This window comes from Pungitius pungitius, chromosome 17, assembly GCF_949316345.1.
Source record: "Pungitius pungitius chromosome 17, fPunPun2.1, whole genome shotgun sequence".
Classification (NCBI taxonomy): domain Eukaryota; kingdom Metazoa; phylum Chordata; class Actinopteri; order Perciformes; family Gasterosteidae; genus Pungitius; species Pungitius pungitius.
The window spans coordinates 5,833,414-5,856,352 of NC_084916.1; the positions used below are offsets into that span (position 1 = coordinate 5,833,414).

At 43.5% G+C, this 22,939-nt stretch overlaps 1 protein-coding gene across 4 annotated transcripts; it reads right to left on the reverse strand.

The window, feature by feature from the left end:
* Positions 1-20,463, reverse strand: smad10a (SMAD family member 10a). Of its 4 annotated transcripts, none has more exons than XM_037473412.2 (13): positions 19,948-20,463; positions 17,258-17,333; positions 14,447-14,687; positions 12,071-12,245; positions 11,945-11,968; positions 11,381-11,590; positions 10,618-10,860; positions 9,890-9,973; positions 9,192-9,245; positions 8,527-8,710; positions 7,838-8,006; positions 7,557-7,695; positions 1-5,166 (listed from the first exon to the last, which is right to left on the reverse strand). In XM_037473412.2, exons 1-13 carry the CDS (start codon positions 19,949-19,951, stop codon positions 4,955-4,957), a joined length of 1,815 nt encoding a protein of 604 aa, XP_037329309.1. In that variant the 5' UTR covers positions 19,952-20,463; the 3' UTR covers positions 1-4,954. The 4 variants fall into 4 exon arrangements, with proteins under 4 accessions (XP_037329309.1, XP_037329310.1, XP_037329308.1 ...); XM_037473411.2 differs by having other exon boundaries at positions 2-5,166; positions 11,381-11,593; positions 19,948-20,461; XM_037473414.2 differs by having other exon boundaries at positions 4,992-5,166; positions 7,838-7,915; positions 11,381-11,593; positions 19,948-20,462.
* Positions 20,464-22,939: the final 2,476 nt, after the last annotated feature.

Here is a 22,939-nt window from a genome sequence, read left to right on the forward strand (position 1 = left end):
TCTAGTTTCACCTAACTGTCAATTGTTGTAATACTGTGAATTTATCAAATGTTATTCATGGTATTATGTTCTTGAGTAATTTTGACAATTGAACAGACTATTGTGCATGTGATGACTTATACAATGAAAATACGCTGAGACGTTTTGGAGCGAAAAACAATTAGACTGAGAATCAACAATCAGTTTAGATCAACAAGATCTATTCACTTGGAAATTGTGCTAAACGTAGGCTACATGTACTTAATCATTTGCAAAGATGTACTGAGACATTGAGACATGTACTTAGACATTTACAATTTAACCAAATGAATGAGAAATTCAATTCTGTATTGAGAAATTGCTAAGTTGTTTGCAGGTTTGTCCATGTTGTTTTGAGAATGTCATTTCTGTTTCAAAAAATGAGCCAAACCAATAGAGAAAAACTGTAATGTGTCTTCTGTGGGGTGCTGTCATTCATGTTTAGGACAGTGTGTGTGTGTTTCTGTGTGTGTGCAGGCCAAACATCTGCACCACCACATTAAAATCATTGCATGGATCCGTCAAAGTGTTCCTTCCATTTTCAAGTGTTTTTATTATTATTATTTATATAATGTATTTTAATGACTGATACATATTTTACTGTATTCATACTATCAAACCAAAGATGTGACAATCAATCCTATTCCTCTACAAATGAAAAAAAGGATTATAATTCAGTTGTTTCCCTTTAGTAAGCCGTCCTTTCTATGAGACTCCCTTGGAAACGATTACCTAATTGTTACAAAAAAACCTAACGGTGAAAAGTAATTATACAATCATTTTCCATTTGATATTTAGAGACAAATAAAAATGCAATAATCCTTCATTCATCATCACTTGCTATGGGTGTTATACGACCATATGCACATTGACCATATGCAAATGTCAAATAAAATTAGAATATTTAAATAGGATTTACGCAAGCAACATTTGAGTCAGAATCAGAATAAAAATGCAATTTTCTAACAATTTGAAATGGAAATTCATTTGATTTGATAAAGCATAATCTATTGTGCAGTGGACAATATTCAGATGCAAAAATAAAAACAGCGTGCACTTATACTACACACTGTGCAGTCAGTCAGGGCGTCCCCTGTGTGTGTTATTTCTTTTAACGCCAGCGTAGGTGAGGTGGCTGTGAGGTCCCAGCTGCAGACAACGAGTGAGGGGACAACCTTGGTGACACCAATAACCAGGCACGTTGTTTGTATTGAGTTTTCATTTTCAATTTGTATAGTAGACAATATAAGAAAATGATAAGAAGCTTTTCTTTTTCGTTTTGATATGGTCATATAACCCCCATTAGAGCGTGTGAAAATGAAAACGCTTGTTGGATTATGGCGTTTGTATCGCAGACAGCGGTCAGATAAGAGGAGAAACCCGACGCCTGCTGACAGGCTGTGGCACAATGAAGTTCTAGCTAGACGTTAGCTGTCCCCACATTGGTATATTAATTAAGGACGCACACATAGATGAGTGCAACGCACATCTGGACACATCATGGCGGAGATGTGATTTGATTGGAGAGAGGTGGGGACCTTTGATGATGATGATGATGCTGCTAAAGATGATGATGAGTTGCTCATTATCTGCAAAAGCCTACTTGAACACGTGCACCTCCCTGAATATGGAAGAGAACAGACCACGTGACATCTATTTGGGTTGTCCATGCTAATATTAAAACAGTGCAAAGCATACTCGTTCATATTTGACACTCACAAAAGACTAAGGCAATAAATAAACTACTCAGGCATGGTGAGTGCTTTGACAGTAGGTTTTCTATCCACCAGTTTGAGCCATTGAGAAACCTTCAATGAGCCACACAGATACCTGAGGGGACCACAGACACAGCGGGAAACCAAATCACAACGTGTAACATCCATCTTCATTTGTAGCGTGTCTTTCACTCCAGTGTTGGTGTGTCTACGGTCAATAACAAAAGGCACAAATCACAAATATGCATATGGCTGATCTTTGTTAAGCAGCTCAATCAGATGAAAAATATCAAACAACCAAGATTCCCAGAGTAGCACACTCGGATTCACCCAAAGTTTGTACCTTTTGACATTAACTCCAGCCGTTGGTTTGTACAGTACGTCTCTTTCCAGCTATCCAACACCCGGTTCACTGTGGGCCTGTCTGGGTCCTCCTTCCATGTGAGTCACTTGTACAAGGTGAGATGTACGTCTGAGGTGTGCACGCTGTTCTGGGTTTTGGCTTAAAAAGATACATTCTTATTTTCCTACAGATGTTCTTCCAAACATAAATACCTACTGAGGTAAGAGATTATTCAACGTGTTTGGTTCTGGCTAAAAGCCTACAATCCACGGAACGGAACCCTGTTACAGCCAGCAGAACACTATGGAAACACTAAAGGGAGTTCATTTGGAATCCTAAGACCCATAACAGGTTGGACTGCATTGCTGCGCAGAGCGAGGACTGTGGGTCCCTAAAAGGTGGTCTCCATGGCCAGTAATGGCCACTCTCTGTACAGGATGCTCTTAAGGAGACAGTGTGTAGGATTTGGAGAACCGACTGGCTTCCTCCCCTGCCAGCAGTGAGCCGCCAAGTGACGCCATCATGATAAGACGGCCTTATGGGCAACTGCCATTAGCGTAACCATGGTTTTGGAAGGACAAAATGTGAAAAGCTCTCGCTGATGCTCATGTTCCTTAAGTCCAGTCTGACAGCACAACAGTTCATTGGACAAGAATAGGATTCGGCTAATAAATCCCCAGAAATGCTACACACTGGACCTTTAATAGAGTGGATAAATGTAAAGCTCATCCACTGGCCATGTTTACCAGCAGCTCTTAAACGTAGAACAAAATTACATATGGACAATCCAGTATTCATAAACTTTACCCTTTGCATCTTTGGGTATGTAATTGCAGGAACCAATCCTGGCTCTTACCTGGGTCGAGTTTTAAATGTGTGAGTGACTGAAACAGCCTTTGATTGTCTTTGTATTGTAGTCTCCTTTTAGTCAAGATAAATGTCCACTATTTGTGTGTCTCAAAGCTTTTAATCACTACACCATTCATCCATTCACACACTGATGACAGGAGCTAGCACGCACAGTGACACCAGTAACTACCAGCCATGCAGTGTCTTACCCAAGGACACACCAACATGGACACCACAAGGCCAGGGATCGGACCGCCGATCCTCTGATTGTCCATTTTCTCTGGTTAACTAGGGTGAGGTTTGTTAGGTGATGGACTACGTGGATCCCCTCGATGAACCCAGATGGACTCATTGCAAAAAGTATGCCGCTGTCATCACAAGCTAGCGTTATGTACTTTGCATCAGAATGTTGCTTGATCTTCTCTGCTGTGCAAAACGGTTTTCTCCGACTGGATGACATTACTGATGGAGATGTGGATTGTTTTACTTTCCTTTACTGAAAGGACTGACACTGAGTAAATGTTCATGTAGCTCCTGACACGATGTCACGTAAATATGCGACCTCATAAGCATGTTTACATTTACACATTATTACTTTTACACTGGATTGGTTTGGAGGGCCTTCAATGTTCATGTAATATTAATAACTTTGTTGAAACCATAACAATATTTTATGTTACTTTGGAGCTTTATTAGCGTTACATTAACATTAAAGTAATGACTGCTGGCAGCCACTTCTCTGCTTAACTAACAGATCAGAAGCTAGCAATCAGCAATGCCTTTCACTTCAGACAGACTTCTAGAGTTCACTAACTTGATGGAACTTTAGTGGAGTGTAGTGGTAAAAAGAATTTTGTATAGTCAACCCATTGGAGCCCAGGTAAGATAGCACACAGGTATTCCAATAGTTACAGACGTAATATCACCTCATGTAACTGGAATCACAAGTAACCAATAATATTATGCTGCTTATGGTTTCAATTCTCTTCTCATTTAGCCTTTATTTCAAAATAAGAAAATTGCTATTTTATCTGAATGTTTAAAAAAAAATCAAGCCTGAATGATGAAATTAGTTTGATGGGAATAAAAGCCTTATTTTAGCGCAAGAACAGCATTAACATGTGGTTTGGTTGCAGCGCAGAGGACCACCCACAGCACACTGCATGGATCCGTGCAGCTTGTGTTGAGTTAAATAAGGTTCCACAGTCTCACATTATCAGTTCACTCATCTAGCTCCTCCACATCACAGCACGGTACATTCTAAAGCTCAATAAATACAAAGCGTAGGGAGTGATGTAGCCACCGTCCAATCAAAGGGCTCCGTTGATTGACTTCAGTGTGTGCGCTTTAGGCGTAAAACAGAATGTGACCTTGCACTGTAGTTATGAGGTATTTTGGCTTTGCTGATTTACACCAACCATTTGGTTACATACAGGGCAGCACTGTTTCAATACAAAGTACAACAATACTACTTTAAAGCTAAATGTTTTTGGCTTTTTGGTACAAAAATACTACAGCTTGGGCTGAGCATAATACGAGGGCTAAACAGCTACAATGCTAACAGTTTATATCAACATACAGTGAAGAGCGCAGCACGAGCACACAGATGACAGAAAACAGGTTTCCTTAATCCTTCTACATCGCTTCTGTTGTTGAAACCATTTACAGAGAACTGTGATGTTGTCTGTGTTCAGTCTGAATTTACTCACAGCATCTCCAGAAGTATGCAGTTTCTCTTCTCTTCAATGAGTGAATGTATAGAACACTCGTGCTATTCTAAAGACTCCAGATTGCAAATCAGGGAGCTGGGTTTCTACAATGCATCCAATGTCTTTAGGACAGTTGGTCCTAAGTTGGTCAGAAGCTTTACCTTCTACTTCTACTTCAGATTAGAGAGTAAAGCCTCGGAAACACCACCAACACCAGGTTTTTCATTGATTTGAGTTGTGTAACAATTAGATAGCATTTTTGGCAGCATGTGTGTGCACATTCATAGAATCCAGATTGGAATTTAAACACGGTTACGTCCTCAGTTAGCAGGCCCTGGGTCTGCCAATGGCATGGTGTGCAACACCTCATCCAGAAGCTGCAGCGCACGGTGCAAGTGGACCTCCACCCAGCAGGGCGTGTGTTTGATGCTCTGCCGCGGGTAGTCGGGTCCCCAGCCCTTCACGAAGCTGAGCCGCAGGATGCACAGGCGCCTCAGGTCGTCCACGCCGATCCCCGCCGCTGCCGACAGGCCTGTGGGGGAGCATGGAAAATCAAAAAAGGATACACGCTGCTCTCATTTCATGCAGTGTACTTTCATGTGCAATTTACCTTTTATTGTGACACAAACAATAACGAGAACAAAAAAAATGACATCTGTTGGATGCATAAGGGTTAACCCCCCTGAGTTAATACTAAAAACCCTTTTCGCTGCAAGTCTCTTGAGGTTTGTCTCCATCAGCTCTGCACATCTAGTCATTCTTGTTGGCAAAAAAGCTGAAGCTCAGTCAGATTGGAAGGAGATCATCTGTGAACAGCAATTTCAAAATCTTGCCATAGATCCTTAATTGGATTGATGTCTGGTCTTTGGGCCATTTTAAAACATGAACATGCTTTGATCTAAACAATTCCATTGTGGGTCTGGCTGTATGTTTAAGGTCCTGCTGGAAGATCACACACCTCTGGTCCAGTCTCAAGTCTTTTGCAGACTGCATCAGATTCTTCAAGGATTGCCCTGTATTTGGCCCCATCCATCTTTCCCTCAATTCTAACTAGTTTCTCTTTACCTGCTGAAGAGAAGCATCCCTACAGCATGATGCTACCACCACCACCTGTCCCTCTTGAGATGCTGAGCTCCTCGGTCTACACCAGGGATTCCCAAAGTGGGGGGTGTGAGAGGAAACATGTATTGGTGGTCTAAAAATGTATAATTTAATGAATAAATACACTCAAGCTCCTCCTTTTACGTACACACTAGCTAACGTTAGCCTAGTTTGTGCAGCTACTGAGAGCTAACAGCTAACATTTTCAGCATCAATTCTAAGAAATAACAACAAATATACACTCACCGGCCACTTTATTAGGTACCCCATGCTAGTAACGGGTTGGACCCCCTTTTGCCTTCAGAACTGCCTCAATTCTTCGTGGCATAGATTCAACAAGGTGCTGGAAGCATTCCTCAGGGAGTTTGGTCCATATTGACATGATGGCATCACACAGTTGCCGCAGATTTGTCGGCTGCACATCCATGATGCGAATCTCCCGTTCCACCACATCCCAAAGATGCTCTATTGGATTGAGATCTGGTGATTGTGGAGGCCATTTGAGTACAGCGAACTCATTGTCATGTTCAAGAAACCAGTCTGAGATGATTCCAGCTTTATGACATGGCGCATTATCCTGCTGAAAGTAGCCATCAGAAGTTGGGTACATTGTGGTCATAAAGGGATGGACATGGTCAGCAACAATACTCAGGTAGGCTGTGGCGTTGCAACGATGCTCAATTGGTACCAAGGGGCCCAAAGAGTGCCAAGAAAATATTCCCCACACCATGACACCACCACCACCAGCCTGAACCGTTGATACAAGGCAGGATGGATCCATGCTTTCATGTTGTAGACGCCAAATTCTGACCCTACCATCCGAATGTCGCAGCAGAAATCGAGACTCATCAGACCAGGCAACGTTTTTCCAATCTTCTATTGTCCAATTTCGATGAGCTTGTGCAAATTGTAGCCTCAGTTTCCTGTTCTTAGCTGAAAGGAGTGGCACCCGGTGTGGTCTTCTGCTGCTGTAGCACATCTGCCTCAAAGTTCGACGTACTGTGCGTTCAGAGATGCTCTTATGCCCACCTTGGTTGTAACGGGTGGTTATTTGAGTCACTGTTGCCCTTCTATCAGCTCGAACCAGTCTGGCCATTCTCCTCTGACCTCTGGCATCAACAAGGCATTTCCACCCACAGAACTGCCGCTCACTGGATGTTTTTTCTTTTTCGGACCATTCTCTGTAAACCCTAGAGATGGTTGTGCGTGAAAATCCCAGTAGATTAGCAGTTTCTGAAATACTCAGACCAGCCCTTCTGGCACCAACAATCATGCCACGTTCAAAGTCACTCAAATCACCTTTCTTCCCCATACTGATGCTCGGTTTGAACTGCAGGAGATTGTCTTGACAATGTCTACATGCCTAAATGCACTGAGTTGCCGCCATGTCATTGGCTGCTTAGAAATTAAGTGTTAACGAGCAGTTGGACAGGTGTACCTAATAAAGTGGCCGGTGAGTGTATATATATATATATATGTACGTTTTCAGTCTGCATGAATATAGTCGGTGGTCTTCATGTCATCTGTTTACTCTCGAGTCTTGTAAGTTCCTGGTCCCCGTCTCGTCTGTGTTTTTTTTCCTCTTTGCCTTTTGGATTTTTGAGTTGGAATTTTGACTATTAAAGTCTGTTTTTGTTTTTGAAACTGTGCATTTGAGGCCGCCTTCCTGCCACAGCACTCACCCGTCCGTGTCTGTAAGCTCCTTCATACTGTACACGTTCCGGAGGTGGTTTCCCGTACACTTGGCATTGCAAAGCGGCCTCTTGTTGTGTTTAATATTCATTGTGTTTCATATATCAAGGAAGCGTTCACAACACTTACTAACTGCAGGTGCGATGCCTCCGACGCTGCCTGGCCCGGGGATATTTCCTGCCACGGCAGCTGCCTGTGCAGCAGCAGCAGCCTGCGCCGTCGCCGCCTGCTGCTGCATCTGTCTGTGGCACTGACGCAGGTCGAACACCTGCCCAACACGCAACATCACACACATACACTCAGAACAGCTCACAATGGCTAATGCTAACTAGAAGCTGTGCTACTCACTGGGATTCTTAGATCAACTGAGTAGTTCTAGAGTCTAAAGCTAGAGGGTGGACGATCCAGACCTTGATGTAGGCTCCGGGGTAGATCTTGTGCACGGCGTCGCCCGGTGCTCGGCCCGCCTCCCGGTCGAGGTAGTAGCTCTGTACAAACACAGCGTGGTCGCTCATACAGCGCATCCACACGTCGCCCTCTCCGCGACACTCCAGCTGCACACCCTTGCCTATATGCAACCTGCAACATGAAGCAGGTGCCCTTTATGTATGGTAAAAAAGTACTTTGTTGCTGGATGGCAGTGTGAAGGCTAACGGGGCTTGTGGTTAGAGAGAGGAGTGTGACATGCACCAAAGGTCCCACAGCTGGAATCAAACCCTGGACGATGATGCAACATTAATATACAGTTATGTGTTTCATTCTACCCCTGTGGAACACGTGCTGATCAGGCAGGAAGTATGCTGCCATGGGACCGCTTCACATGGCGTGCATCAGAGCAGCCGCAGACATATCATTCTACTTATTGGTCTGCAGCCCAAGTGCATCACATGGTCAAAGCTTTTGTATGAGACTTTTGTAAGTGTTCTGTGTATTTTGCTCGTCATTCTGACTGTGTGTTGTCTGTATTCATAATCATGGCCTTCCACACGCTGCCCCTCAACGGCCACTTAGGTACAGAGAGGGAGTCCGTAAACTGCAGATTTAGGTGCTAGGCTAATATAAAATCAACATGCACTACATTTCTGTGTGAGAGACTCACCTGGCTCTTTCACTAGCGTCCGTGCGGTGAACGTTACTAAGCTGTCCCAGGCAGAAGCGATCCCCCCCCGACGGGTCGACATAACCGTCCACGGTTACAATGGGGCAGCTGGACGGCACCTTGAACATCTCGCCCACCTGAACGTCCATTTCAAAGTAGGAGATAGAGCACCAGAACTCTGGTCCTGCAGTGAAAAGAGAGTGAGTGTGGGGGGGCAAACCTCCGGGTCAAATGTCCTGACACACAGTGTGGCAGCCATTGTCCACATAACCATGGCAACAGGAGCAGACTATACCTTTCCAATCTTTACAGAAATGTAGTATTGTCTCTATGGCAAATGACAACGTAGACAACTACAATGTAAATAGTGATGACGTATACAGACGTATGCATTTGGACTGTGACACAATCTAAAATCTATATTTATGTACATTACTGTATAATGTATAAACCACATGTTTCAGAACAGCTCAATTTCTCCAGTTTCTATTCAAACGTACTTTATGACGCCATTATTAGAGCACTATACTACTTCCTGCAGTCCAATACTGTCCAAATAATGCATAAAAATTGATGTCACAGTCCAAATACTTGATAAACAAGATATGCAGCAGCGCATCTCTTATAAAGCTAAGATCCATTGTGCCAGCATAATCATCTCTAACCTGGATGGTTGGACACAGAAGGAGGGAAAGAGGCCGAGCCGTGATGCTGAGGCCCTGAAAGCACAGGTAGAAGTACATGAGTCCACAAAGCTGAAGTGAAGTCTACGTGCTCACTCTTCAGACCTCATGCTACTAATGGATGTGTTGTCGGCGTCACTACAAAGAGAACTCAAGACAGTACCACTATCAAAGAATGAACAAATTTCTGCTGATTCCACACTGGGATGGACATTGACAGAAGCTCTCTGTTTGTGCATGTGGACACTTTGCACTCAAATTAATATTTCATGCCAAATCATTCCTGCAGGTATGCACACCGGTATAAAAAGTGAGCCAATGTAGAATAATCTATTATATAAATTATGCTGGGTGCAGTTTGATCTTCTGATGAACCCTCAAGCTTTTACTACTACGGCCTTTTGATCGTTCTGACCAAAAGTCTAAATTGATCTGATTTAGATCATAGAATGCGCCAAAACACACACACAGTAATAATAATAATAATAATCCAGTATTGGCGTAACTTCAGTTTGGATGAATGAATGAATCAAGGCTGATGGGCCAATACTCGACTTCTCATTGTCTCACCCCCATCTCAGATACACAGGCCAGCCAGTTGCCCCCCCCCCCCCCACTTTGGATCTACTCTGTATTTGATGATGCGGCGAAGGTGACTCTGGTTTTGAAGCATATCTTACAGTGGTGGGTTGGATGATGACCACGGCCGTTCTGCTGGGGTCCTATGGGCGTGTAGGAGGCTGTGCTGCTGCCTGTCCAAACGGCTGAGTTGCAGAGAAGAAAACAATGAGCACTGGGTCAGCCTTTGACTTTACGAGCACAAAAGAGGATTTCCTTTAGTTTGTTTCATAACAACAAAATCATGTCTCAAATTTAAAAAAATGTATTTTGACTTTTTAGGAGAAATGAAACATATACAACATATATAATGCACTGCCTCGCTGAAGCTTGCTAAGATTCATCAAATCATTATGATTGTTTGAGGTTCAAAATACATAGATAATACAATAAGTAATAATAATTATGTTTCTGCATTATGCAGCAATTGCTTACATTTCCCATTCCCTGGGTCGGAAAACACAATGTTGGTTTCAAAGAATATCCGTGTATATGTTAATGGCCCTGCTGTCATTCCCATGACTATTTCTGACGCCATAACTGCTTTTGTGATCATTGTTAATCTACTTTATCCATTACTGCTGTTATTATTATCAATAGGGATTTTCCCATCAGTATTCTGCTTAATACTATCAGTGTATACATCATTTCCATATTAAACATCTTTTTGTTGTTACTCTTCCTTTTGTTTGCTGTGCTGATGTGATGCTCACAGGATCGTTTGTCATTCGTGCCTTTGGGCCATACAAAAAGAACTGAGTGTGATGTTTTTGTGTGTGTGAGGCCTCACTGTGGAAGGCAGCCTGAGAGTGTTTGCTGCTGCTGTAACCGTTCTGTCCATGCGTGTGAGAAGGAGGTAGGGAGGGCTGTTGGTGGGGGGGCTGTGAGGCTTGCTGCGCAGCCTGTTGCTGAAGAGGGGGTTGAGTTGGGGTCGGAGGTCGTGGCGCCGAGGTCATCACTGGAGCCTGCGGCGATGCGGTTTGGAGACGGCCGTCGCCGTGTCCGCCCTGCAGTGGTACCATGGAGCCAGAGACTGAAGGAGGACAGAGGGACGGGTCAGGGTCTCTCTCTGTCTTACACGTGTGTCCATCGGGCACCCTCATCCACACACTGTAGTCACAGGTACAGGAGCTACTGGGTGTTAATTGTCTTCCTATCTGCCAAACCTCTGTTTTAACAGGAGCCGTTTCGAAAATGTAATCCTTGATTTTAAAATAAAATCTTGAGTTAGTTGGCCAATCCGAGCTTTAGGCAGGTTATTTAACCATTTTAGCAGGTCCTGGCTGATTAGTGGACCCCACACTTCCCTACCATTTAACATTATTGGATTTTGAACCACCTCCTAATGGGAATTTCAATCAAAGCATTTCTTTTGATGTCATGAAAAGCACATTTCTCTTTCAGCTCATTCTCAGAGAGAAATCTTGTCATCCAAATGCAATTAGTGCCCATGTTTGACTGCACAGTCCTCCTCGAGTGGACTGGTCACATGAGGAGCCTTTGAGTGGGACAATGGGGAGAATCTGTTGAGCTCACTTCAAAAACTGCAGTACCTTTGGGTGAGACCGGCAGGTTGGTGTATCTGGTGACAGGTGGTGGTCCATGAGGTTCAGAGGACAGCTGAGGGGGATGCAAGGGCTGGCCATAGTGGTCTGGGGGAGGCAGCTTCATGGCGGCTTGATGGTCAGACAGAGGCATGCCGGGTGGGAGGTCCATCTGTATGCAGTCATGGATATACTCCTCTTTGATCAGGCTGCCTGGTGCTGCTGCACCAGAGGATATAAAACATGATCAGATTGTGAGGATACCTTCATCTACTTCCTGTGCTCCGTTCAGATCATCCTGGGCGGTTCTAGGTGATGTTATGACCATGCGGATAGGTTGGAATGGCAGTGTATACCAGCTGGTGACTTCCACAGGGCAGCCTTTATAATAAGTGGTAAACATCCTTAACCAGTAACAAATACACTACTATTTACACATCTGGACAAATCTTCCCTTCTAACACATGAGAAAAAATGATTCAAATAGACCCTAAGGTTGCAGAGATATAGTCTTTTAAAAAGTGGGTGGGTTTTAAGAGGTTAAATGATAAGGTGGTGCAGGATGGAACTCACCTGTATTTTGAAGGCTGAGACCAACTGTTAGAGAAAACGACATGAGACAACATGAGATGAACACATAAGATCTGCTGAACAATAGAACTACAAATATTTGTCAGTGATTAAAAAAAGACGTCCTACCGATGCCTGGCGACACCACCCTTTCATAGTGGTAGGGGTTGACACATACATTGTCATACTTGAGGTCAAAGGCGTATTGGCAGAACTTGACATGCTTGAGTTCATTTTTATGGAGGTCAGGCCAGCGCCACAGCCGTGCATAAATGACATGAGGGAAACCTTTCCTCCCTGCCACCTGAGGAGGAAACACAGCATCTTTAGCGCTACTAGAACCCAGACCCATGTGCGTTCCCAGCACCCCAGATGTTACACAACGATTGTGTTCTCTGTCGTATCATTGTATTGTGTTACCTATTCATTCAGCAGAGGGTTGTACCTTTAAAAGTCCTATTCACAGTGGATAGAGAGTGCTAATGTTTTGTGTAACGCCAAAGTTGATAAAAGAGATAAACATTATATGACAACTCCTCAAGCAGCTGTCTATGCTTCCAGATGCATACAACTGGATTTATGGCTTGTTTATGAAGAGGTCCCGTTACATTGTTCCAAGATCCAGGCATGTATTTCTTATATACCTTCCCAACTTATGCAACTGATGACATTATATTGAGGGAATTACAAACTTTAGTTACATTAACTGGACACTGTAGTGATGAATGCTGACGTAGTTTCTCAGAGATTGAAGATGGTATTGTAATCTAACCGGTGACAACACATTCAATGGGATTGCAAGGACCATAGTTTTTGTATTGGTTTTAATATTCTGAATCAAAATGTAATGTAATCGTTAGGCAACTGTCCATCCAATCAGAGCATTTGATCCCCGGCTCCTACATAACTAATGATCCCATAGCTCAACAAGAGTTTGGATGGTTGCTGCCACTGGGTTTTCTCCCCCCACACTAGACATAGACATGCAGCTGAGCCTGATCAAATGACTATAAATTGAGTATGTTGATGGCCTGGTGACCAGTCCAGGTTGAGCTTTGCCTTAGGACAATGTGAGCTCAAACATATATATTAGGGCCGGGACTTTAGCGCGTTAATTACGATTAATTAATTACAATGTGAATTAAGATTAATTAATTACACAAAAAATAACACATTAAACATTTTTTACGCATTTTTACACTTATTTTTTGCACCGCGGAACGTTTCTCACTGGATTTCGGCGGACCGATTATACTGGAGCACCAACTAACGTTCATGACTTCAGACAACAACAAACCACAGTGAACATGAACGAAGAAGCTGACGAGACCGTGTCGGTTGGCCCCGTGAATGGGAAATTTTATTATAAAAAACAAACGGATACGGTCGATAAGAGCATGGTTGTGTACAAGCTATGCAACAAGGAATTTACATATCACCGCAGCACATCGAGCCTCAAGTATCACCTCAACGCAAAACAATTAGCAGCTAGCGTGGACTCCGAGTACAAGGACCCACACCCAACCCACACTGCACCAGATGACTGGTTTAAGGACCAGGGTAACTCAGTCCACGTCTGAAAAAATAACCAATCTTCTGAATGTACTTGAAAGTATTGGTCTACTTAAAAAAGCATAGTTTACAGAAGGTCTACTTACCTATAGACTACCTGAATTTCTGAAAGTACTATATTTCTAAATATGCTATTGCTACACTTGTCTGCTGGAATTGGTTGAACAAAAATAAAAATCCATGTGAAAAAAATTATTTCTCACTGTTCTCTGGTCAAATATTTATGCGATTAAAATGCGATTAATTAATTACAAAGCCTCTAATTAATTAGATTAATATTTTTAATCGAGTCCCGGCCCTAATATATATACTTCCCAGATCAAGCCTCCTCGCCTTCCTTTCTCTTCCAGGTGACACAACACAACCCCCCTGGCTGTCTTCTCCACTTCACTTCTGCAGTAATTGTCCGGCCATATAGCCTATATTTTAACGCCCCCCCCCCCCCCCCGGTTTGCAGTGCTGCTGACCATCCGACCGGCTAACGGTACGGCTGACGGGTCATTGACGGCGTGGGTGTCACCCGGCGGGCCGGACGCACTCCGGCGACGGGTAGATGTCTGTCCACTTGTACGTGTGTGCGCATATACGGACACTGGCTCAATAGCACTTGTCGCCACCAGCACAGAGTGTACAATGAACCTTGATATTTCCATCTTTAGCTGACAAATACTCAAAATAGTGATCAAAGTGATCAAAATAGCATCTCTCTCCTCCTCCAGGTAGGTCTATGTATGTACACGTGACCCTCATGATGAAAACATGACGTGATTGTCGCATGTACGTGGCTTCACTCCCAGAGACACAAGAAATCAAATATACATTTTACTCTTAATGACAAAAAAGGTGGTCAGAATAGAGTGACGCGTTCCTGGCACCACTGTTCAAGAGGTATATAAGAGGGGAACCTAGAAGTGCTGTGAGAGGCGCCCTGACCTGAAGCCGGCCGTCCAGTGTCCTCTGGATGGTGACACACTTGCTGGGATGGACACCGTTGGTGGTGATGGCGGTGATGAGCGAGTCCAGCTCGTCCTTCTTCTCCTTCAGCTTCTTCACGAGGCTCTCGATGGCCCGCTTAGCAAAGCCCTCGTTCTCCCCCCCCTGCCGGTGGCACATGAGGCTGTGGACGATGCTGAGGCAGGCGTCATTGCTGCTCGGAGGGTTCACTGACATGATGCTGCGGACACGAGACACAGGAGACGGGCCTGTTACGTGAAGCACCAGGAAAAAGAGATGGGAATGAAATGTGTTGAACAATGCGTAAGCGTCTAGGGATAGTGGACAGCCGCCCCTTTGACTGCTCTGACATATCACTACTCCAGGGCTCTGAACCTTCTCTGAACACGTTTCTTACATTACTTTTCAGACGGGCAGTATTTATGTCTCTGCCACAGCATGCTTTTGAATTTGGTGACCAGTTCAGCGGCCACGTATCTAGCTCTGAGGGCTTTCTCAGACCCCTTGGTGGTGTTCCTCATTAGAAATAACTTGTTTCCCAGTTGGCATGCGCACATGATCATCATGTGTTCTTGTTTTGAAGTGCCGGGTGTTTGCTTTGGAAATGACCTTCAGGCTTTCTTGGGTACACGGCCATGTTGGACAGCTTTTCCCACACACCAAGCACACCGCAGTTCACTGTTTCCCCTGGTCTACAACTCTGGGGAGGGGGGGGAGCCACTATTGCCACAATTTCAAACTATTTGCAGCAACTGAATGACATTTATTTGGACCGATTGATCCACCTGACAATCTCCCACTGTACACTAGTTAGAAATAGGTGGTCCAGGTGACTGGACACAGGTGTTGAAACACATATGGGGACACAGCTGAGTTATAATCATATTGAAAGGACAAGGCTAACCAGAAAACGAGATTTTTGATTTTTAAGACATTTATTTTAAAACCATGAAAAGAACAAGACATTGATCTAATGACCACTAATCCTTAAAATGCAGTCTTCTAGTCTTCCTTTTATTATCTGTACCACCCCTTCCAGTTTGACATTCAGAGTGTACTGTTGAAAAAGATGCTATATGTCAGACTTTCCACAACCCCACTTCTGGGTCACAGCTTGTCTGCGCTTAAAACACCCCTAAAATGTGCATCGCCTAAAAGAGCCATGTTACAATGCCACTATTCGCTTGTGGATTTTAACTTAGAGATAAAAACTTTGTAAATAACAAAAGCGTGGTTACTAAAAAAAATAACAGGCACCATGCTACACAAGATATTAAAATGGTATCTAAAACAATAAGTCTGGTGTGTCCATTCTTTGTCTCCCCACATCAATCACATCATGCTCTTCTACCAGCTGTGATGGTGTGTGTTCCTCTCCATAACTTCCTTTTCCATGCAGTCAAAATCCCCTCCTAAAGTTTTGATCATTTGAGGCTCATGACTTCACTGTAATATGGTTAATTGTCATCCTTTAACTGGAAGAACCGCAATTCAGGAGAAGACTCCCCCATGTAGCATATTGAAGGTATGTACTGATCTGTCTGTGTGTGCTTTGGTTAAGATCCTAATGGTTGCTGTGCATGGCAGACTCCGCCATCACTGTAACAATGCGTGAGCATTGACATGTCGTCATTTTAACGCATAGGAACATATTGAATGGATCGATGGATGACATTTTCTATTTATTTTAGAGTGTTACTTTGAATTGGGGCAGGTATTAAACAAGCTGCTATACTTTTATTTTAAAGAAGTCCATATTTGCAAATACTAGGCAGCCTTGTTCTTCTTCTTGACCGGGAACCACAACAGCCTAATGCTCCGGATACAGGAAATATGGAGCCACAATCACCAGACTCTGCTGAGGAAGACCATGGAATGGGGTGAGGCTGGACTTCAATCTACCTGCCACCATAATATCACCTCTGCTAACGACACATAGAAAAGTCAGTAATTATCTTATTACACTGTAGTTATTTCACAGAGTGGTGGAGCCAGGACGGCTTCAGTTAATGCATTCAGTCAGACCAAGGCCTAACGCGCTCATAGCTACCTCGCTCTTAAGCCTAGTTTATGCTTCTGCGTTTTCAGAGAAACGGAAGGACACACGCACACACAGAGCGCCTTGCTGCCTTTTCACCCCCTCTTGTGTGCTTGCGTGCGTCAACCAATTTTTCTAAACTTGCGTCAAACGCTTCGCGAGCTCACGCAGCCTGCAAGGCTGTGATTGGTCTGCTAACTACATCCTTTCAGGAGTCTCACATTTCTGGTTTCATAGCATAATTCTTAAATTCTTCGCCATTATTAAAACAAATCATTTTTACGAGAGAATTAATTAGTATGAAGAGTTTTTGACGGAAAAAAACTGAAATATAACCACTGATACAACCCGTCATTGGCGGACTATAAGGACGCGATGATGGCTTCTTATAGTGGACGCCGATCTCCGTAAACGTAGGTTTTCCGGTCAAGGGGTGAACAAAGTTGTGGAGGAAAATACGGGACAAATATGTCCGAGACAAAAATGCAATGAAAAGCAGCAGTGGTGACGCACGGGACAAAAAGGTCTCTGATAAATAAATAAACAAACCAACAACTTCCACACACAAAGACGTCACTCTATAGGTCGTCTTCAACAAAAAATGTTTTTCCACCTAGTGTTCTGGAGGTGAATTGCTTTGCAACACGTGCAAGCCTTTTTAAGCCGGGAATTGAAACGAGTCCGTCGACACAAGACGCAGACCCAGAAGCATGTTCCAGCCTTTAGTGTTGGCCATTGGCTGTCCTCCTTACCTGGTATTAAGTTGGTCAGCCAATGAGTGACCAGAGAGTTCACTGGCATCATGATGGCCCAGCTCTGAATCAGTCCCTGTTAGTAGAGTGGGGAGACCGAGAGTTAGTGGACGTCAGTTAGGGGGGAAAATGCAACATTTATTGAAGACTTTCAGTTGCGTTGAAATCTTTCTCCAAATTTTAGGTTGCAATACTACCTTAAAACACAAGAATGGTGACATTATTTTAGCGGCAAAATCAAATTCTAATATTCCAACTACATAATTTACCCATTCACACTGACAACAGAAGCTACCATACACAGGGACACCTGCCCATCAAGAACTAACATTCGCTCATGGACATGGACACCCATGAGCTGGGGATCGAACTGCCAATCCTCTCATTGAAGGAGTCTTTTCAAGAAATGCAAAACAAGCCAAGTACAATGGGGGACTATCATAGACGTTCTGGCGAGTCCTTTCCCTTTAGATGGGGTGCGTAACTGCAAAGGAGACACCAAGGCCTAAATCTGTTTTATTGGAGTATCCAGATCACAATATTATAGTCTAGTCAAATTTCAAATGCAATTCCTATCCCATTTCTACCGTCTCAGTCCAGCCGGCCTTGAAAGAGGATTCCACGTTGTCAAATCCAGAATCTATGCTGCTACAAGCAGAGTGCTATTGAGGACAACCTGAAAGGGATTTTAGGGATCCCTGGGCTGATGAGAGGGTCCCAGCAGGTTGCATGTGTACAGATTATAAAGACCCCTGAGGCAAATTGGTTATGATTTGTGATTTGGGGCTCTCCAAAAATGGAAATGACTTGAATAAACCACCTAAAGGGACCGACATTTAAATGGATCGTCTGCTGGCCAAGGAACCTACTGCAACACACAAACCAATTATTAAAGATATCTAAGGCATGGGACACAGGAGATTCTAAGGGTGCTAAAGATAAATAGAACAAATAAACAGGTATGTTTTATCAGCAACACAGTTTTTAACTTGAGACGACGTACTATCAAGACAACAAATAACGGTGCGTCTTACAGATGGGATTTCAGAAACAAATGTGAATTGGCTTCATATGTTGGGAGGGGCCTCACATGTGCATAAAGTGTTTGGGGAGTGGGCCCTGAAGATGTTTGTCCTGGGTGTCGGCCCCTCTCAACTTATCCAACATGGCCCTCTCACCATGCTGCTTGTTGAGATCACATAGGGGCCTGACTTTTATTATTTGGCCCCTGGAGTGTGATATAAGGTCTAATATAGGAGCTTAATGCACAACCCCACTATCCTGATTCACACACACACACAAGCCAAAAACATGGAAGGTTTAACGCACAGAGCAACGGCTCGTAGCTTTCTGCTCACTTCTTGTCAAGTTGAAACAACAAACCAGCTCAGTGAAGTTTAGGCACATGACCACCGGTCTTTTGGAAGAAGGCCCCACCACCAGTGGCCCGAATCACGGAATAATAATGCATTCGGCCCACAAAGACTATTTTCCATGAACTGACAAGGAGTACATTTTGTTTATGAGGAACTACAAAACAATGTTGTAACAATGTACTAACTGCCAAAGTCAAAGTTATTTCGCCTGCTCCGTTCATGTTAGAGACAACTGAACTGAGGCCTGTGCGCTTGCGCCCTGTGTCTGATCAGGGCACTTTCATTTCTGAATTGTTCATTCCAGAATCTAGCTTTTTGTGTCTTTGTGAATCCATGGTTTACTCGCCCTTCTGTAAGTAGTCTTCTTGACCTGTCCATATACTACGTCAGCTAATTGATTTGGAGCCACCAACCCGTACTGTGACTCCCTGTCCACAGGTCATTGCATGTGACATCAGGTTGCATTTGTGTGTCTGATACACAGCTGTGTGTTAATTGCATTAGTCTTTTTGGCGTGTCCAGTACAGGGCAGTGACCGGTTCATGTGTCAAAAGCCAAACAAAGGAAATCGTGTCGGAGCAATAGCTCTGAATTGAGCAAAGCTTGCAGTGTGAATGAAGACTGTATAGTTCATCTCTCAGAACTTGGGCATTTCTTCCCTGCAATTTTATAATATTCGAAGGAGCACAATATGTATAAAAATAATGAATCAAATAATCAGAACAATCCAATCATGGGGAATACTCTGTATCCTAGGTCACGGTATGTGAATGTGTACTAAGTGACTTCACAGCTTATCGTGTCGCTTGTATGTATCTAATTTTCAACATTGGAGCGCGCGCGCGCACACACACGCATGCGCATACTATCTTAATTGATCAACGTCGAAAGGCAATGTGATAACCGGGGGCCCCATGCTGCCAATGAAAGCTCGCATAGTGGGGATCGGGTCATATGTGCCTCACAGAACCTGAGCACAGTGCAGGCCATGCATTCACCTCCCTGACATCCCGGAGAACCGACCCCCCCTCAACATGCTCGAGATCCGTCTAATCTCAGAAATACAACCATTCATATTGGTAACGGGACTCATCGATCTGACTGCTCCGAGTTGAGCGGAGAGAGAGATGAGATGAGCAGCAGATGCAGGCCAGTGTAAAGACTGGGGCAGCGGGTGAAAGCAGGTTACAGTAAGCCACCATTTAACGGGCTAACTGTTCGACTCCCACCTCCTATTCTCGGGCAGCCTGTCGTGGGCGCGACGCTCGAGAGGGCAGGAGAAACAAGACATGGAGATAACGAGTTTGTACTTACACATTAGCCAGAGTTGAGAGGAGAAGTTAGACAAAAAGGTCGCAGTTGTACTCAAGATACGTGTGTACGTGATGTGCGCGTTGAGCAGAGCCGCTGTCTGTGTTTACACTCGCTGGTACCGGACCTGGAGCCCGGTAACGGACCAAGCTAACGTCTTTCCCGGTACGGTACGGTGCGCTAGCTTGATATGTCTCGGTTGTTTGAGTCTTTCATCAGCCCCGCTGTCTCCTCGTGCATCCTGTCTGCTCCCCTCGCGCACGCCACAATAACAATAGAGGGGAGACATCGTGCGCGTCAGTGTCTCGACGTGCTGCAGCCAATAGGCGGTCAGGTCTCACACGGAATCCGCTGTCGGCCAATGAAGTAGTGGGTCTCGCGACAGGGCCGCGCGCCAGGGTCTGTCTGGTTCGTCTAGATTGACAGGTACGCGAGACTGTTTTTTTAAGGTGGCGCCGCTGAGATTAGCCCCTACCCCCACACCAACACACACACACACACACACGCATGTACACGCGTACACACACACACGCGCGAGCTGCAACTGTTAGTTGGGGCACTCTACTCTTTACAGTTTTTCTCCATTGCTTTGGCTCAATTCTTGAAACAGAAATTACATTCTCAAAGCTCTTAATGCATTTGGTAAAATAGCCTATATGGTTCAGCACAACTACATAGATCACCTTCAAAAGGTCATATCTCACCCAAAACAGTTAACTCAAGCTTCAAAACCAAATCATTTTCTCATAAAAATAGTCAGTGCCCCCAAAATGAAAACTTCCTTCTCGATTGCTGTGGCTCATCTATCTCTCGAAAAAACGACATTCTCAAAGCTTTAAATACATTTGCCAAAATAACCTAGATGGTTTAGCAAAACACTATGGCACACCTGCAAAATGTCATATCTCTCCCAAAACAGACAACTCATCAGTCACAACGAATTCCTTTTCTCATACAAACAGTCAGTGCCCCCAAAATGAAAAGTCCTTTTGTCATTGTTTAAACACTGCAGGTCAAAATGTTTAGTTGTTTTGTCACTATGGCAGAGGACCATTGAAATCCCTCATGTCCACCAGTCTTAGCCCAGTCCTTCATTGACAATGGTTACTGTACTGTTTTTTTTGTCTAGCTAACAGAATAAAATAGGATTTTAGGGTAAGATTAGCCTCCAAGGTTTGACATCACACATTGCACTCATACTACCGGAAATTGTAATTGCAATTATCATTCACAAACATAAAATAACTTCCATACATCAAAGTAAAAAGCAGCATAATATACTGTAAAATAAACACAGAAACAAAAACCAATGTAAATTATATGCATCCTACAGTGCTGTAAATAAAGCCGGTCAAAGAATAGATAAAATAAAGTTCTAGTTTCACCTGACTGTCTGTTGTAATACTGTGAATTTATCAAATGTTATTCATGGTATTATGTTCTTGAGTAATTTTGACAATTGAACAGACTATTGTGCATGTGATGACTTATACAATGAAATTACGCTGAGACGTTTTGGAGCGAAAAACAATTAGACTGAGAATCAACAATCTGTTTAGATCAACAAGATCTATTCACTTGGAAATTGTGCTAAACGTAGGCTACATGTACTTAATCATTTGCAAAGATGTACTGAGACATTGAGACATGTACTTAGACATTTGCAATTTAACCAAATTAATGAGAAATTCAATTCTGTATTGAGTAATTGCTAAGTTGTTTGGAGGTTTGTCCATGTTGTTTTGAGAATGTCATTTCTGTTTCAAAAAATGAGCCCAACCGATAGAGAAAAACTGTAATGGTCACAGTTAACATGCTGTGGGGCCTACCATATATTTAGGGATTATGGAATAAATGTTAGATCAGTCTTGCAAATTGTACACATTTATGACACCGCTTCCTCAGGCTCAGTAAGAACAGAACTGTGATTCAAAGTGATTGCTTTCATTAGCATGACAGGAGCTCTGCAGGGATTGGAAATAAGCCTCTGATGTATGTGTGATAACAAATCTTCCAAATGACGTTATGACGCCATGAGGGCTCCTCTCCGAGTCATCCACAGTGATTAAATATAGTATGGATACTTCCTTTCCTCTACTGAGAAAATGCATTCTCCCATTGGAAGGATCCAATGAGGCCTTAATGCCTTTCCTATAGTGCTAGCATCATCCACTCAGCGTTGCTTCTAAGGTGCTAACAGCAATAAATCATCAATACATTTTTCCAAATAACCTTTGGCTTATGTGTTATGAGTAATTTAAGAAACGGTTTGACTGAAAGCTCCAAAAGCTATTACAGTTTTTCTCAAATGTTTACACACAAATACTGGTACTGGACACACAATGACCACAACATGTAACTCATGCACCAATCCCCTGAACCAATTCTACTAAACTACAAACACAATTCTGGCTTTACACTCAAATTGCAGTTCTAAAACACACTTTTTTCAAAACAATACACACAATTCTCTGCATTTGGCACAATTTTCATGAAGAAAATCTTGTTTTAACAAGAAACACACTGTCATTCAAAATTCTAAAGTCAATTGCCCTACTATGCACACTGACTCGTCACATGGGCAAACACCTGTCACACAGTGTTACAATTAGGAATCAGAGCTTTTGCATAAAAGGGCAACAGGTGAGCTCTTCTGTTTTGGAGCAATGGATGACAACATTAGAAACAGAGGCAGAGGAGTGAGAGTAAGAGGAGGAGGACAGGGGGAGGACAAGGACGAGGAAGGCCAAGGACCGTAAACTCTGATGAGATCCCAGCCACTTTGGTTGACCAAAGCTATGGAGGAATTCTTTTCTGCCTGGAGATGGAAAGTGTATGACCGAAATCCACAAACGCATATCCCTCTTCTCTAAGCTATGTGTGGAAGACGCATGTGGAGATAAAGCAGTTGATGCTTTTCATGGCTGGATTCGACATGCTGAGCAATATTTCCCCCGCTGCTTGGCATGGGAAAACATTGCTTGTGATGTGCTGT

What these genes read in the sequence shown, in the direction of transcription:
- smad10a (XM_037473411.2), bottom strand. An exon ending in CCTGCCGGTCTCACCCAAAG is followed by an intron (nt 10,861 to 11,380) that starts GTACTGCAGTTT and finishes GTCCTCCTTCAG; the next exon opens with TCTCTGGCTCCATGGTACCA. An exon ending in ACCCCGGAGCCTACATCAAG is followed by an intron (nt 7,696 to 7,837) that starts GTCTGGATCGTC and finishes CGTGTTGGGCAG; the next exon opens with GTGTTCGACCTGCGTCAGTG.